At 37.9% G+C, this 17,592-nt stretch overlaps 2 protein-coding genes across 2 annotated transcripts in view; one reads left to right on the top strand and one right to left on the bottom strand.

Annotated features, from left to right (window-relative positions):
• LOC150078926 (F-box only protein 31-like) overlaps positions 1–3,470 on the bottom strand; it is a 94,584-nt gene extending 91,114 nt beyond the window's left edge. Inside the window, exon 1 of the mRNA XM_090382890.1 lies at positions 3,205–3,470. Within this exon, the coding sequence (XP_090239016.1) occupies positions 3,205–3,463 (259 nt within the window). The 5' untranslated portion in view covers positions 3,464–3,470. The remainder of the gene's footprint in view (positions 1–3,204) is intronic.
• The window catches only part of LOC150078925 (magnesium-dependent phosphatase 1-like), a 112,384-nt gene continuing 98,194 nt past the window's right edge, over positions 3,403–17,592 (top strand). The window contains exon 1 of the mRNA XM_090382340.1: positions 3,403–3,477. The gene's annotated coding sequence lies outside the window, so the exon portion shown is untranslated. The remainder of the gene's footprint in view (positions 3,478–17,592) is intronic.

Here is a 17,592-nt window from a genome sequence, read left to right as displayed (position 1 = left end):
CACTTAAAAACAGTGGGTTTAAGTGGTTTCAAGGATTTTGTAGGGAAATTTTTCTCTTGAAGATGCAAAAGAAGCAGCTGCCATTCAATAGTGGGCCAGTAAATCAGATTGTCTTATAATAAGGGATTTTAACTTCCCAGATATTGACTGGAACTTGTGGTTTGGTCACTCGCACACTAGCAAGTCTTTTGTGAATTTATTGGATAATTGTTTTTTTACAGTAGCATGTTCGAGAGGCAACTGGAGGGAGTAATACTCTTGGTCTGATTATCAGCAGTGATTCTTCATGCATTAAGAATCTGCAGATAAAAGAACTAGGTGGCAGTGATCACAGTGTGCTGATGTGGGTTGGGGCCATTGTTGTTTTCTGTATTTACCAATGATATTGATGAAGGTATATCAGGGTTAATGTCTAAGTTTGCAGACAATACAAAGGTTGGCAGGGTTGTTAATGGCAGTAATGATAGTACACTACTGCAAGAGGATCTATAAAAGTTGAGCAGATGGGCTGAGAGGTGGCAACTAAAGTTTAACATTGACAAATGCAAAGTACTGCATATGGGTAGCAGTAACCCCAAAGTAACATATCAACTGTGTGGTAGAGAATGAAAAGGACCTGGGGGGGGGGGGTAATTGTGCAGTTACATATGAAATTTTCTGAGCAGTGCAGACAAGCTGCAAGAGTAGCTCACAGTGTCTTTTCAATGATATATAGGAATTTTTCTAGCAGGGATAAGGAGGCGATTGTATCTTTGTATAAAGCAATGGTTAGGCCACACCATGAGTACTGAATACAGATCTGGAAGCCTTATTTTAGCTGCTAGAACGAGTACAGAGAAGGGCAACGAAATTGGTGAGTGGAACAAAGGGTTGCTGTTACCAAGAAAGACTTAAATTCTATAAATTGCAGCATCTGGAGACTAGGTACTTGCGAGGTAATCTAATTGGGGTGTATATTGAATGGTTTGAACAAGCTTAATGTTGATGGAATTCTTCCTCTTACTCAGATTACTCACCCTGAGGGGACAAAAATTCAAATTGAGGAAAAGACAATTGTAGAATAGATGCGCAGAAATTTGTCCAGCCAGTGGGTGGTTGATAGTTGGAACAAACTTACATCTGTCATAGTGGATGTCAAAAACTTAAATAAGTTCAAGGTAGAACTGGACAAGCATTTGGAGTTAATGTAAGGGTAAAATGGGAAGGGTTTTTTTTTGGCTGATGCTATATAAGCTTGGTTTCTTGCATCATATGCCTCTGCTAATGCTAACATCCAAAAAATATCAAAACATCAATGAAATCCACACCACCGTTCAATCAGATCAATGACTGACCATTTGAGATACCATTGAAGAAATGTCTCTTTCACTTGAATTTGATTCAGGCCATTTTGATTGAGGATTTGATCAGAAGGAAAGCGAGTGCTATTCTCACTCGAGATCAAAGAGAGCATCAAATCCTCATTTTATTTAAATCATTCAGGCTAGCTGTATTGGATCCTGCATTTTTATCAAAAATTATAATAATGATCATGAGTCTTCGGTATACGAATATGAGGCAAGGATTTTACAAGGTACTTTTATGGTTAATTTCAGTTAGTCAATATTAGCATTAGCATTAGTTGAAGCATATCATGCAAGAAAGCAAACTTATACAGCATCAGCAAAAAAAACCTTCCCATTTCGCCCATCTGGTCACTCCAAATGTTTGTCTAGTTCAGCGTTAAATTTATATACCTAGATATGACATAGAGAACAAAGCTCCCAACAGAAAACAATGGGAAGTCTTCTCTTGTGAATGCCTAAAAGCATTCACAAGAGAAGACTTCCAAAAATGCTTTAATCAGTGACAGTCACAATAAAACAAGCATGTGTAGGTTGATGGACCATGATTCAAATAACAGCAATTTTGATCATGACCTGACAAAAGTCAACAAACATGTGAACATATTTTATGTTGAGTGGTTTCCCCTCTTCTATAATGTCTGGATAATTCTATTTTAATTACTATGTGCATCCTTAATGAGGAATAGTAGTGATTCAAGAAAATTCTTGCACTGACTTTTACATCTCCCAAGTGTAATTACAAGACAAGTGTAATCTACACATACAGGAATCAACAAATTTTTTCCAGATTGATTATCTGTGCTCACATGGGCTACCCAAAGCAAGGTTGACCAAGACTTATTTTTCTACAAAAAAACATGCCATAATTGCCAAATGTATAAATGATCTTCAAGATATTGTCCCTCTACACAAATATTTTTACCAACACCGTGCGAAGGCAATGATGCCAGCAGCACAGAAAAACAATATTTAAAAGACTCCATGAAATTTTTTGTTTGCTATGTTGCAGTACTAGTTTCAAGTTGTTTACACATTACTTAGAATTCAATTTTAATATACTGAGGCTCTATTTTATTTTAACAGTTTGCACAAACCATCCTATACAATGGCTTCCATCAACAGTGGAATACACCAGAAAGGCACAATCCAATGTTTGAGAAATCCTGCCTTAATGAAACTAAAACAAAGTATGATTTTATATCTCTAGAGAAAAAAATAGGGAGATGGAAACCACCTAGGGAATTTCAAATTTTTATTTTTAAATGGTCTCCACCTTCTAATGAAGAATGAAGAGTGGACAGAGGGTGGAAATAAAGTGATTTCAAATTATTTCAGATATGGATCTGTAACAGCTTTCTTCAAGGAAAAGTGCATTTAAAATAAATAAATTCGCTTTGTTTTTTTTATTTGCACTATCTATCATAAAAATTTTAAATTATAGTTTAGTATCTCGTTTTATTTGCAAGTTACTTTTTTTCTTTTTTGTAGGTTAACGGTCTAATCACATTAAATAAGGAAACATATAAAGTACTGTATACGCCACAAATATAGGGCACACTGAAAAACTATAAAACTTTATACATTTTGCAAATGCTTCATTCACAAGAACTGCATAACCATCCAGGATATAATTATATGAGGAAATTATGAACTTAATTTTCCTTACACTTTCAATTTACTAGTGTCAAATAAGAGAATGTGTACATCTTAGCTTATGGTTGTTGTTAAAGCTGGTATTACTATTACTTTTTTTTTTTTTTTTTTTTAATTTAAACTTGCGCTTTTGTGTCTTGTGGCTATCTTTTAAAACTCAATAATGACCCCAATAACCTCACTTATTTATCAAAAATAATCTTACCAGTTTGACAACGGTACAGCCATACTGATTCAATGCGACTTGCTTCGTAGAAAGTACGACAAACCTGAGAAACATTACCAATATCTTTGGCCGGTAAAAACATAAAAATTCTTGCCAATAATTCAACGGGCAAATCTTCCATTCCAACCATGACTTTACGTCGGCTCATAAACTCTCGCCCTATCACAGCACATACTACTGACAGCGAGATCGTGACAATGGCTGCAGCTGAGTCTTCTAGCAGACGGCCGAAACTCATCGTTTTTGACTTGGGTAAGACTGCATAAATTAAATATCCTTCTGATAAAGTAGTAATTATAGTATAACAGTTTTAAAATAAAGCACCTCCTTCATCACTTACAGCCGTACAGTATTCAACTAAAACAACCTGGTAATCACATCTAAAATCTGACCTATCTGGAAAACATTACGAAATGTTTATTGTGCATGACATCAGGAAAAGTAAACAGATAGAAAATTTAAAACCATATCAAGTGAACTTTCTCATATATCCAGAGATAAACTAATCTACAACTTCTGTTAAGAAGATTACCCCAAATTCTACACGAGGCTAAGGCATTTTGTAAGCAAATGTGACTACGTGTGTATTTCGTCAAGCGGCTTAAATAGAATGACACACCTCTCCCCTACCGAAAGATTCCGTTTATAACATTGGCCGGGTTTTGCATGAATGTATTGTGAAACCGCAACATGGTTTATTCTAATACCACGCGTTTTCATTCCTTAGAATGTTCACATAAATTTCAAGTAAACAAGCAAATGTGTTACTGTTATGAAGTAAAAAAAAAAAAAAACAAACAAAACTATTTCCTAGATATATACAGTATATTCTTTTTCGATCATCTTATTTGTATTTCTAAGATGTTTGTTTCGACAGTGCGATTTCTAGAATGCAGTAGAAAATTACTGTTTGCCCTTTGTTTTTTATTTATTTTTTTCTGAACAGGCTAGATTAGTTCAAGATGGTGCCATAGTCTAAAAGAATACTTGTTTATTAGGATTTAAAAGTAAACGGTAAAAAACAAAACAACAACAAAAAAAAATCATACCAAGAGATGACAACCATACTTCATAATATTCTTCAACACATTCTTTTATATATATATATATATAATTTAGATTAGTTTCATGGTCCATGCTGAGTTTTTTTTTTTTTTTTCTTGGAGCTGTCCGTCGACATTTGGTCTATTCTAAACAGTGATAGACAATTGAAAATTATAACCACAAGAAAAAAATAATTTGCAAAAATAAAATCCTCCCCCCCCCATAAAACTGTATTGAAAATCAATCTTTTTCTTTGAAAATGCAGTGTAAATTTATAAATTTATGTAATACACAAAAACATAAATTAAAAAATATTTCAAATACTAAAATGAAAAGCATCTTGCAAATACAGGAGAAAGCATTTCTTCATCTAAATGAAGTATTTAGAACTATTCAGAATTGTATCCACAAGGGAGGTGATGGGGGAGAGAGAGAGGGAGGTGGGTGTCCTTCCCTGGGCCTGGACATCATCTAGGGAGCTGGGAATTAGTCTCATTTCTTTATAGGAAAAGGTGAGCTGGTCTGGTAAAGGTATTTTCTTCCATAAGCTGTGTTGGTGTTTAGGGTGCCTGCACCCTACCTAATGTTAGGAAAGTATACCCCTTCTAATCTTGCACTTATGGTAGCTACTTTGATTACAAAGTCCTTTTGCCAAAACCAATACCCTGGAGTATTCAACAGTACAAAAGATATCCATCTATTATACTGTCTCCTCATTCCAGGAGGTTGGCTGCCAAGGATCTTCACTCTTAGCCAGTTTTACAGACTCTTTTTTGTACATAAACCTAGCCCTTTCCTTCATATTCCATATGTGTGATTGTCTGGGTCATTCCCTTCCCTCTGGATTCTGTTTTCCTTCGCCGTTGTTTTCAATAAAAAATTCACGTGGTCTACACAAACACAGATTTCTAATAATGTGTACCACTATTGAAAACACTTCAACACCCCTGCCCTAGGTATTTTTCATTATCAACTACTTTGAGCTTGGTGCAACTCAAATGATATTTTATTTTGTGTTTACTACTACTCAAACGATGGGTTATTATTGGATTAATGCCACCCAAATGCATTACCATGCACTTATGAATGGTAAACTTCATTGCCATTTTTTAGCCCATCTGCCTAGTTTATCTAAATCTTATTGATGCAGTTTACCCTGATTAATATCATTAACTATCCTGCCTGCCTACCTTTGTATCAACAGACTTAAAGTATTGAACTTGAAATCAGTATCATTAATAAATGTTAAAAACATAAAGGTTAAGGCCCTTTTGGATTTACTGTGGAGGACCCCAGTAACATAAAGTCAGAGGACACTGCTGTGACTTTATTTTTAAGCCTTCTAGAAATATATGCACCAGGGCTCCAGAAAATCTGGCATTGGTCAGACTGCACTCAAAAGCTTTACTGAAAATAATAATAATATTATTAGTCCATGAAGAGAAGCAGCCATTTATAATTGCTCTCTTTTTCAGTCACTTAACTGGCTGCCAGCTGGGTGGGTAAAGTGCCTGCCTGGCAATCCAAAGGTCACGGGTTCGAATCCTGCCTCGGGCATGGATCAGAGTACGGCAAAAAAAACCTTGGGAGGTGCATTATAGCCACAGAAGCCAATGCGCCAATAACTAACAAAAAAAAAAAAAAACTTAACTGGCCCTTGATCAATATTAGTAACTTGCCCCTAATGCCATATTACTCTAATTTATAAAAGTGACATTCATGTGTTACAGTAAAATCTAAGTATATGATGCTAGAATCATTCTTTGTACCAGTTCTTTTGAAAGTTAATAAGATCGGTCAGGCAGGATCATATCTTTAGCAAATCTATTTTATAAAATAAGTGTAACTAGAATTTTTTGCATTTGTGGAAAAATATTAGAGATATACCTTCAATTTTAATTAAACTTTAAAATTAATTATTAAATTATTATTCAAAAGCAAGCCTTCAATATTATAATAATTTTTAAAATTAATTATAAATTCAGTTATTCTGAAGCTTTCCTTGACTTCTTTCAGCAAATCAGCATCTTATACTGCCAGCTCATGATCTCTAATTAAGGCTGCTTATTGTCTAATGGACCACATAGTTAATGACTACAATTGAATAGCAGTGTTGTAGAGAACCATATTAAACAGTTGAGATATTTTACGGAGGCAAGTAGGAATAGTCATAATCAAAAATAATAAAATAAAGTAAAAAAATGAGAAAGAATAAGAAAGTAAAATAAATATCAAAGAATAGACATTATCAATAAAACTTTATTGATAAAAACTTGTTTATGTTTAAACTATGAAGTGTTCTGTTTTCAAAAAGTATTTTAAAAGTATCATAATTAATTAAACTATTTTTAGCTGATAAATAGTTATTGTCGGCGACTCTATTGTCAGGGAGACGTGGAATATAGTATGCAAAAAAGATAGGTGGACCAGGACCGGGGTATGCCTGCCAAGGGCAAAAATTTATGATGTTGTAGAGTAGATATCATCTTTTAAGGGCACAAAAGGTGATATTGTTGTACACGTTGGCATTAATGAGTAAGACATCTGCAGATTTACTTAACAAGTACAGATCAATGCTGAAAAAAAGTCACGAGTTAGGGTTAAATTTGAAAGTGTCTGCAATTCGGCCCAGCCATGATAGGAGGGAGTATATGATGAGAGCCTTGTCAATCAATTTAGCCCTGGAGAGATTGTGCAAGGCTCATGGGGTAGAATTATTTTCAGCGTGGTCTGTGCTTGGTAACAGGAGAGACTGCTTCTACATGGATGGGATACACTATTTGCTGATGCTGTCAATGCAGTGTTAGGTGGGTCAGAAAACTGCTGGTTTTGGGGGATTCACACTCTAAAAGATTAACGGTAGCTGCAGGCAGAAGCAAAAGTGATTCTTGCACTGCTTTTATTATAATGAGCACCAACCTAGAGAGCAAGGTGCAGGGAGTCATCATGGAACAAGTAAATACATGGGCTGTGTTAGGGTAACTAAGAGTAAGAACAAGTGCCTATATACTTGTATGTACACTAATGCTAGAAGTATAGTAAATAAAATTGATGAATTTGAAGTGCTGATTAAGACATTAAAAGCAAATATTGTTGGGATATCAGAGACGTGGTGTCACACATAAGCAGGGCAGAATTGGAATTTGGGGAGTACAATGTGTACAGAAAGGACAGACAGGGGAGGAGGGGTTATGCTGCTAGTTAAGAAACACATAAAATCTAAGGAAGTGCATCCAGTTGACATGGGTGGACAGTGCAATGTTGAATCTGTTTGGTGTGACATAAACACTGAGAAAGGGAAAATGAGAGTAGGAGTACATTATAGGCCAAATGATGCTGATGAGTACAATGAACAGTTGTGTAGAGAAATAGAATGGGCCAGTAAATCAAGAATGTCTTGTAATGGAGGATTTTAACTTTCCAGATATTGACTGGAACTTGGGGTTGGTCACTTGCATGCTAGCAAGACTTTTGTGGATTTATTGGAGGATTGTTTTCTACAGCAACATGTTCGAGGGGCAACCAGAGGGAGTTAATACCCTTGATTATCAGCAGTGATGACGCATACATTAGGAATTTGCAGATAAAGGAACCACTAAGTGACAGTGATCACAGTGTACTGATGTGGGATTTACTTAAAGATGTAACTACGATCAAGAGTAAAGGGAAGGTTTTTTCTTTCGTAAAATTGACTACAGAGGTCTCAGATAGTTTTAAATTCTATGGAGTGGGATCAACTGATGATGTTACCAAGTTGGGAAACCTTCAGGGACTTAATCTTGGAGGCTACTAGGCTTTTCATACCAACTAAGAAATACTGTTCAAGGTTCAAGCCTAAATGGATGTTGGATGAATTAATGAGGCGCATGTTGTTATTTTGTTGTTATTTGGTTTTTAGGAGCATTAGCAACTAAGGCCATATTGCTCCGGGAATATGCGGTGGTCATTCCCTTGACCTTTCCGCATCCTCCGTATTTGGTGGTGACGGGCTCGAACCCCGGTTTAATCAAGAAGCGTGTGCTACGCACTGCTGCTCCTTCATGAGGCGCATGACAGAGAAGAAAAATGCATGGGATGCATATAAATTATCAGGCGGCACAGAAGCCTATGACAGATATAAGCTAGTCTGTAATCAAGCCACAAAGGAGATTAGGCAGGCGAAGGCTGATTACGAGGAATCATTGGCAAAGGATGCAAAGAAAAACAGCAAATAGTTCTTTACTTATGTAAACTCTAGAAGGAATGGGATGAATCTGATTTGTCCACTGAACATAGATGGTTCGACTATTGATGATCCTGCTCAAGTAGCTGATAAATTTAATGATTATTTTGCATCTACATTCACACATGAGGAGTTATTCAAGGAGAGGAATGCAGAAGTTTATCAAACTCTAACAGGGAGCTAAGTGATTTTGTTATAACTGCAATAGATTAATTAACTTAACTATTAAATGAAAATTAAATGCAAACTATTAAATGCAAGAAAGCAAGCTTATGCAGCATCAACCAAAAAAAAAAACCCTCCCATTTCACCCATCCATTTTCTCTAAATGCCTGTCTAGCTGAGCCTTAAATTTATTTAAGCTATCAACTTTCACAACAAGAGATGTAAATCTGTTCCAGCAATCAACTACTCGCTGGCGAAAAGAAAATTTCCGCACATCTATTCTACAGCTGTCTTTCCTCAATTTGAATCAGTGTCCCCTCAGGTTTGTAATCTAAGCAAGAGGAAGAATCCTATCAGTATTGAGCTTACTCAACCAGTTCAAGGCCTTATACACCTCAATCAGGTCACCTCGCAGATGCCTAGTCTGCAGACACTGCAATTTGCAGAACTTACGCCTTTCTTGGTAAGAGTACCCCTTTGTTCCCCTCACCAATCTTGTTGCCCTTCTTTATACTCATTCTAGCAACTCTACATCCTTCCTAAAATGAGGCCTCCAGACCTGTACACAGTACTGAAGGTGTGGCCTGACCATTGCCTTGTACAATGGGATAAAGATGCTCACATCTGGTGAATATGAGCTTGGCACAGCCAGGGTCCTAAGCCGGATATTATCATTTTCCTTTTTCTTGGTGATTCCCTTTTGACTCTCTCTCTCTCTCTCTCAGGGTAACTTGGGAATTTTTTTTTTGCTAATGCAGCATATAAGTCTCAGGCTTCCTTGCACCATATAGCTAATAATAATAATCACCTGCTTGTCCCTGCTAGCAATATTCCTATATATGATTGAAAAGGCTCTATGACCTTCTCTGGCAGCTCATCTGCACTGCTCAGAGAACTTCATATCTGACTGCACAATTACCCCCAGTTCTTTTTCATTCTCCACTTTCCTGAATGTAGTAGCACACAATTGGTACATTTCTCTTGAGTTACTGCTACCCATATGCAGTACTTTTCATTTGTCAATGTTAAACTTCAGTTGCCACTTCTTAGCCCATTTGCCCAACTTATCTAGATCCTGTTGCACATAATGTCTTTACTGTCATTAACAACCCTGCCAACCTTTGTATCATCTGCAAACTTGGAAATTAAGCCTGGTATACCTTCATCAGTATCATTGATGAATACACAAAACATCAATGGGCCCACCACCGAATCCTGGAGAGCTCCACTAATAACATTAGTCCATGAAGAGCAGTGTCCATTGATTACCACTCTCTGTTGTCTCCCACTCAACCATCCCTTTATCCATTGTAGCAACTTTCCCATAACGCCATACTGCTTCAATTTGTACAGCAGTCTTCCATGTGCAACACTATCAAAAGCCTTTCTAAGATCCAAATATAAGATATCAACATTATTCTTTGCATCCAGTTCCTTTGTGACCACATCATAGTATCCAATCAAATTGGTCAGACAAGATTTCCCCTTAATAAACCCATGCTGTATCCGAGCTATAACTGAAGTCTTGTCTAGATGATCCTGCAGTGCTTCTTTAACCAATGATTTCATTATTTTTCCCAGAACACAAGTTAAACTAACATGTCGATGGTTACTTATATCACCTTTTGAACCCCCTTTGTGAATTTGTGATACATTTTCACACCTCCAGTCCATGGAGACCTGCCCTGAGTCCAAGGAAGCTCTCATATATGGATAAGAGTTTGCTTACTTCCTTTGCTGCATATTTTAATATACCAGGATAGATCCCATCCACTCTCTGGTGCTGTTCATATGTTTAACTTCAACAATTTCTCCTCCACTTTGCTCTCCATTATTACAACATCACTTAGCTCCATGTTAGAGTTTGGTAAACTTCTGGCATTTCCCTCCTTGAATAACTCCTCATGTGTGAATGCAGATGCAAAAATACTCATTCAGTTTATCAGCTACCTGAGCATGATCATCAATAGTCGAACCATCTATGTTAATTGAATAAATCTGATTCATTCCTTTCCTTCTAGAGATTATATAAGTAAAGAACTATTTGCTTTTTTTCTTTGCATCATTTGCCAAAGATTTCTCATAATGTGCCTTAGCCTGCTTAATCTCCTTTACGACTTGATTACAGTCTAGCTTTTGTGTCGCCTGATAATTTATATGCATCTCATCCATTTTCCTTCTCTGCCATGAGCCGCATTAGCATTAGTTGAGGCATATGATGCAAGAAATCAAGCTTATACAGCATCAGCCAAAAAAAAACTTTTCATTTCACCCATCTGGTCACTCCAAATGTTTGTCTAGTTCAGCCTTAAATTTATTTAAGCTATCAATTTCCACAGCAACAGATGGAAGTCTCTTCCAGCAATCAACTACCCGTTGATTAATTCATCTGACATCTATTTAAGCCTAAGTCTTGAACAGTGTTTCTTAGTTGGTATGAAAAGCCTAGTAGCCCCCAAGATTAAGTCCTCAGCTGAAGGCTTCTCATTTAGAATTCACCATTGGTAACATCATCAGTTGATCTCACTGTATAGAATTTAAAAACTGTCTGAGACAACTGTAGTCATCTATACGAAACCAAAAACCCTTCCCTTTACCCTTGATGGTAGTTACATCTTTAAGGAAATTGCACGTTCCTTAAAGATGTAACTACCATCATGCATGCATATCACTGCTGATAATCAGATCAAGAGTATTACTTCCTCGTGTTGCCTGTCTAACATGTTTCTGTAGAAAACAGTCATCTAATAAATCCACAAAAGTCTTGCTAGTGTGCAAATGGCCAAACTACAAGTTCCAGTGAATATCTGGAAAGTTAAAATCCCCCATTATAAGACATTCTGATTTACTGGCCCACTCTTTCTCTGCACAATTGTTCATTATACTAATCAGATTCATTAGGCCTATAACACACACACACACCTACTCTCATTTTCCCTTTCCCAGTGCCTAGGTTACACCACACTGACTCAACATTGCATTGTCCACCAATATCAATTGGATGCACTTCCTTAGACTTTGCGCGTTTCTTGACTAACAGCATAACCCCTCCTCCCTTCCAGGCACCTCCATAGCCAGGTGGGAAGGAGCAGCAGTGCATAGCACACGCTTCTTGATTAGACCGGAGTTCGAACCCGTCACCACCAAATACGGAGGATGTGGAAAGGTCAGGGAATGACCACTGCATATCCCGGAGCAATATGGCCTTAGTTGCTAATGCTCCTAAAAACCAAATAACGAACAAACAAACTCCTCCCTTGATTATCAGCAGTGATGATGCATGCATTAAGAATTTGCAGATAAAGGAACCACTGAGTGACAGTGATTACAGTGTACTGATGTGGGATTTACTTAAAGATGTAACTACGATCAAGAGTAAAGGGAAGGTTTTTGCTTTCGTAAAAGTGACTACAGAGGTCTCAGACAGTTTTAAATTCTATGGAGTGGGATCAGTTGATGATGCTACCAAGGTGACTCTATTGTCAGGGAAGCGGGGAACATGCTTTGTAAAAAGGATAGGTGGAATAGGACCAGGGTATGTCTGCCAGGGGCAAAGGTTGATGACGTTGTAGAGCGGATATCATCTTTTAAGGGCACAAAAGGTGATATAGTTGTATACGTTGGCACTAATGATATTAAGAGTAGGAGACCGGCGGAATTACATAGCAAGTACAGGTCACTGTTGAAAAAAAGCCGTGAATTAGGGTTGAATTTGAAAGTGTCTGCAATTCTGCCCAGACACGATAGGAGGGAGTATATGATGAGAGCCTTGTCGATCAATTCGGCCCTGGAGGGATTGTGCAAGGCTCAAGGGGTAGAATTTTTTTCAGCCTGGACTGTACTTGTTAACAGGAGAGATTGCTTCTGCAGGGATGGGATACACTTAAATAGAAAGGGTGCAAGAATTTTTGCTGATGCTGTCGAGGCAGAGTTAGGTGGGTCGGAAAACTGCTAGTTGGGGGGGATACAAGGACTAATAGATTAACAGTAGCCACTGGCAGAGGTGGAAGTGATTCTTGCACTGCTTCTATTGAAATGAGCAGAAGCCTGAAAAACAAGATGCAGGATATTTCAGAGACTGCTGGGAGTCATTGCAGTACAAGTAAACACATGGATTGTGTTAGGATAGCCAACAATAGAAACAGGTGCATGTATACCTGCGTGTACACCAATGCTAGGAGTTTGGTAAATAAATTTGATGAATTTGAGGTATTGCTCAAAACATCAAAGGCAGATATTGTTGGGATATCAGAGACGTGGTGTCACACAGATATAAGGAATGCGGAACTGGAATTTGGGGAATACAATGTGTATAGAAAGGATAGACAGGACAGGAGGGGTTATGCTATTAGTTAAGAAACACATAGGAAAGTCCAAGGAAGTGAAGCCAGTCGACATCGATGGACAGGACAGTGTCGAGTCAGTTTGGTGTGACATAAGCATAGGGAAATCAAAATTGAGAGTAGGAGTGTGCTATAGGCCTAATGACTCTGATGAGTATAATAAGATATTGTACAGGGAAATAGAGTGGGCCAGTAAATCAGAGAGTTTTATAATGGGGGATTTTAATTTCCCAGATATTGACTGGAATTTGTGGGTTGGTCACTCGCACACTAGCAAGGCTTTTGTGGATTTATTGGATGATTGTTTTCTACATCAGCATGTTCGTGAGGCAACAAGAGGGAGCAATACTCTTGATCTGATTATCAGTAGTGATTCTTCATGCATTAAGAATCTGCAGATAAATGAACCACTAGGTGGCAGTGATCACAGTGTGTTGAAGTGGGATTTACTCAAGGAGGTAACTACCATCAGAGGTAAAGGAAGGGTTTTTGTTTTCATAAAGGCGACTATGATGGTCTGAGACAGTATTTAAATTCTATACAGTGGGACCAACTGATGATGTTACCAACAGCAAACTCAAAATGGGAAGCATTCAAGGAACTAATCTTGGAGGCTACCAGGCTTTACATATCAACTAAGAAATATTGCTCAAGGTTTAGGCCTAAATGGTTGTCAGATGAACTAATGACACATGTGGCAGACAAGAAAAATGCATGGGATACATACAAATTAATGGGTGACATGGAAGCCTATGATAGATATAAGTTGGTCTGTAACCAAGTCACAAAGGAGATTAGGCAGGCAAAGGCAGACTACGAAAAATCCTTGGCAAAGGATGCAAAGAAAAACAGAAAAGAGTTCTTTACATATTTAAACTCAAGAAGGAAAGGGATGAATCAGATTGGTCCACTGGATATTGATGGTTCAACAGTTGAGGATCCTGCTCAGGTGGCTAACAATCTAAACGAGTATTTTGCATCTACATTCACGCATGAGGAGTTATTCAGGAAGGAGAATGACGTAGGTAAAGTAAACATTGGCAGCGAGCTGGATGATTTTGTAATAACTGAGAGGAAAGTGGAGGAGAGATTGTTGAGGATAAACATAAAAAAGGCACCTGGGGTGGATGGGATCTATCCAGTTATATTAAAGGAGGCAGCAAAGGAAGTAAGCAAACCCCTAGCCATAATTATGAGAGCTTCTTTGGACTCAGGGGAGGTAGCCATAGACTGGAGATGTGCAAATGTAACCCCAATTCACAAAGGAGGATCAAAGGCTGACACAAGTAATTATAGACCTGTTAGTTTAACTTCTGTTCCAGGTAAATTAATGGAGGCACTGGTTAAAGAAGCACTGCAGGATCATCTAGACAAGAATTCAGTTATAGCTCAGACGCAGCATGGTTTTGTTAAGGGCAGGTCTTGCCTGACCAATTTGATTGGATACTATGATGTAGTCACAAAAGAACTGGATGCAGGAAATAACTTTGATATTATATATTTGGATCTTAGAAAGGCTTTTGATACTGTTGCACATGGAAGACTGCTGCACAAATTGGAGCAGTGTGGCATTGGAGGCAAATTGCTGCTATGGATAAGGGGATGGTTGAGTGGCAGAAGACAGAGAGTGGTAATCAATGGACACTGCTCAACGTGGACTAATGTTATTAGTGGAGTTCCTCAGGGTTCAGTGTTGGGTTCGGTGTTTATGAATGATATTGATGATGGGATATCAAGCTTAATGTCCAAGTTTGCAGATGATACAAAGGTTGGCAGGGTTGTTAAGGACACCACTGACGCTATGCTGCTGCAACAGGATCTGGAAAGGTTGAACAGATGGGCTGAGAGGTGGCAAATGAAGTTTAACATTGACAAATGTCAAGTACTACATATGGGAAACAGTAACCCCAGAGCAACGTATCAACTCTGCTGTACTACACTGACAGTGGTGGAGAATGAAAAGGACCTGGGGGTAAATGTGCAGGCAGATATAAAGTTCTCTGAGCAGTGCAGACGAGCTGCAAGAGTAGCTCATGGTGTCTTGTCAATGATATACAGGAATTTTTCTAGCAGGGATAAGGAGGTGATTATTCCCTTGTATAAGGCAATGGTTAGGCCACATCTTGAGTACTGTATACAGGTCTGGAGGCCTCATTTCAAGAAGGATGTAGAGCTGCTGGAACGGGAACAGAGAAGGGCAACAAGATTAGTGAATGGAACAAAGGGTTGCTCTTACGAAGAAAGGCTTAAGTTTTTAAAATTACAGAGTCTGGAGACTAGGCACCGGCGAGGTGATCTGATAGAGGTGTATAAGGCTTTGAATGGTTTGAGCATGCTCAATGCCAATGGGATTCTTCATCTTGCTTAGAATAATCAGCTCAGAGGGCATAAATTCAAATTGAGGAAGGACTGATGTCGGATAGACGTGCGGAAATTTGCCTTTGGCCAACGGGTGGTTGGTTGGTGGAACCGACTTCCATCACTTGTTGTTGAAGTTGATAGCCTAAACAAATTTAAGGCTCAACTGGACAGGTATTTCGAGCGAATGGAGGGGTGAAATGGGAGTGGTGTGTTTTTTTTTTGTTTTTTTTGGCTGATGCTGAATAAGCTTGCTTTCTTGCATCATATGCCTCTGCTAATGCTAAGTTGGGAAGCCTTCAGGGACTTAATCTTGGAGGCTACTAGGCTTTTCGTACCAACTAAAAAATACTGTTCAAGGTTCAAGCCTAAATGGATGTCGGATGAATTAATGAGGCTCATGACAGAGAAGAAATATGCATGGGATGCATATAAATTATCATGCGGCACAGAAGCCTATGACAGATATAAGCTAGTCTGTAATCAAGTCACAAAGGAGATTAGGCAGGCAAAGGCTGATTACGAGGAATCATTGGCAAAGGATGCAAAGAAAAACAGCAAATAGTTCTTTACTTATGTAAACTCTAGAAGGAATGGGATGAATCAGATTGGTCCACTGAACATAGATGGTTCAACTATTGATGATCCTGCTCAAGTAGCTGATAAATTTAATGAGTATTTTGCATCTACATTCACACATGAGGAGTTATTCAAGGAGAGGAATGCCAGAAGTTTATCAAACTCTAACAGGGAGCTAAGTGATTTTGTTATAACTGAGAGCAAAGTTTAGGAGAAATTTAGGAGAACATAAAAAAGGCATCTGGGGCAGATGGAATCTATCCATTTATAACAAAGGAGGCAGCAAGGGAAGTAAGCAAACTCTTAGCCATGATTATGAGGCATCTTTACAGTTAAGGGAGGTCCCCATGGAATAGAGAAGTGCAAATATATCCCCAATTCACAGAGGGTGACACAAATAATTATAGACCTGTTAGTTTAACTTCTGTTCTGGGGAAAATAATAGTTACTGGTTAAAGAGGTGATACAGGATCACCTAGACAAGACAGCAGCAATAGTTCAGACACAGCATGGGTTTGTTAAGGAGAAGTTTTTTCTGACCAATTTGATTGGATACTATGATGTGGTAGCCTTCAGCACCTGTGTGAATACGAAGTATTGAAAAGTTTCCGTCTAACTTAAGGAGAAAAAAATCTGTCTTCACGTATTTCTTATTTAGTTATTTTTTTCTACTATGAGTAAATTTGACATAATGTTTTCCTATACTGATGGTTGCGTCACGGTTGATAGTTTTGGGGTTGGGTTGGGGCCTCAACAGTGATTCCCGGTTATTAAGTCCTGGCTTAGCTATCATTATGGAACACATTAAAATGTAGTTTATTAAATTCGTTGTATTTTAATTAATTTACGTGATGGACTAGGAGAGTTGGATAAGAAATCTTCCTATAAAGAGATCAAGGTAATGCCTGTATTATTTACTAAAAGTAACAAAGAATATAGGAGATATCGATCAGATAATACCTCTTATTATACTAAAGCAGACTTTTATGTACAACAGTATAAAAATCTTTCCTGAAATCCGATTATATGGATATCAGAATTATTTCATTAACTTCATGCTGTGACTGAAATGTAACTGTATTCCTGCCAAGATGGTCCTGCATTACTTCTTTAACCAGTGACTCCTTTATTTTTCCCTGGAACAAAAGTTATGCTAACAGTTCTATAATTACTCATGCATTATATAGAGACCTGTAATTACTGCATGAGTAATTTTGATCACCATTTGTGAATTGGGGATACATTCACACATATTCAGTCCACAGGGACTCCCCTGAATCAGAGATGCTCTCGTAATTACAGCTAAGGGGTTGCATACGTCTTTTGTTGCCTCCCTTAATATAATTGGATAGATCTCATCCAATCCAGGTGCCTTTTTTATCTTTAGCTTCAACAATTCCTCTTCCACTTTCCTCTCAGTTATCACAAAATCATATAGTTCTTGTTTGATTTTGATAAATGTCTGGCATCGCCTTCCCTAAAGAATCCCTCATGTGTGAATGTTGATGAAAAATATATATTCAGCTTGTCAGCAACCTGAGCAGGATCATCAACAGGTTAACCATTGAAATCAAGTGGACCAATGTGATTCATCCCATTCCTTCTAATGTGTATATAAGTAAAGAAGTCTTTGCTCTTTTCCTTTGTATCCTTTGC

Source organism: Mastigoproctus giganteus, chromosome 10 (genome assembly GCF_048544385.1).
Source record: "Mastigoproctus giganteus isolate SK-2022 chromosome 10, ASM4854438v1, whole genome shotgun sequence".
NCBI classification, from domain to species: domain Eukaryota; kingdom Metazoa; phylum Arthropoda; class Arachnida; order Uropygi; family Thelyphonidae; genus Mastigoproctus; species Mastigoproctus giganteus.
This window is presented reverse-complemented; position numbering and strand designations above follow the sequence as displayed.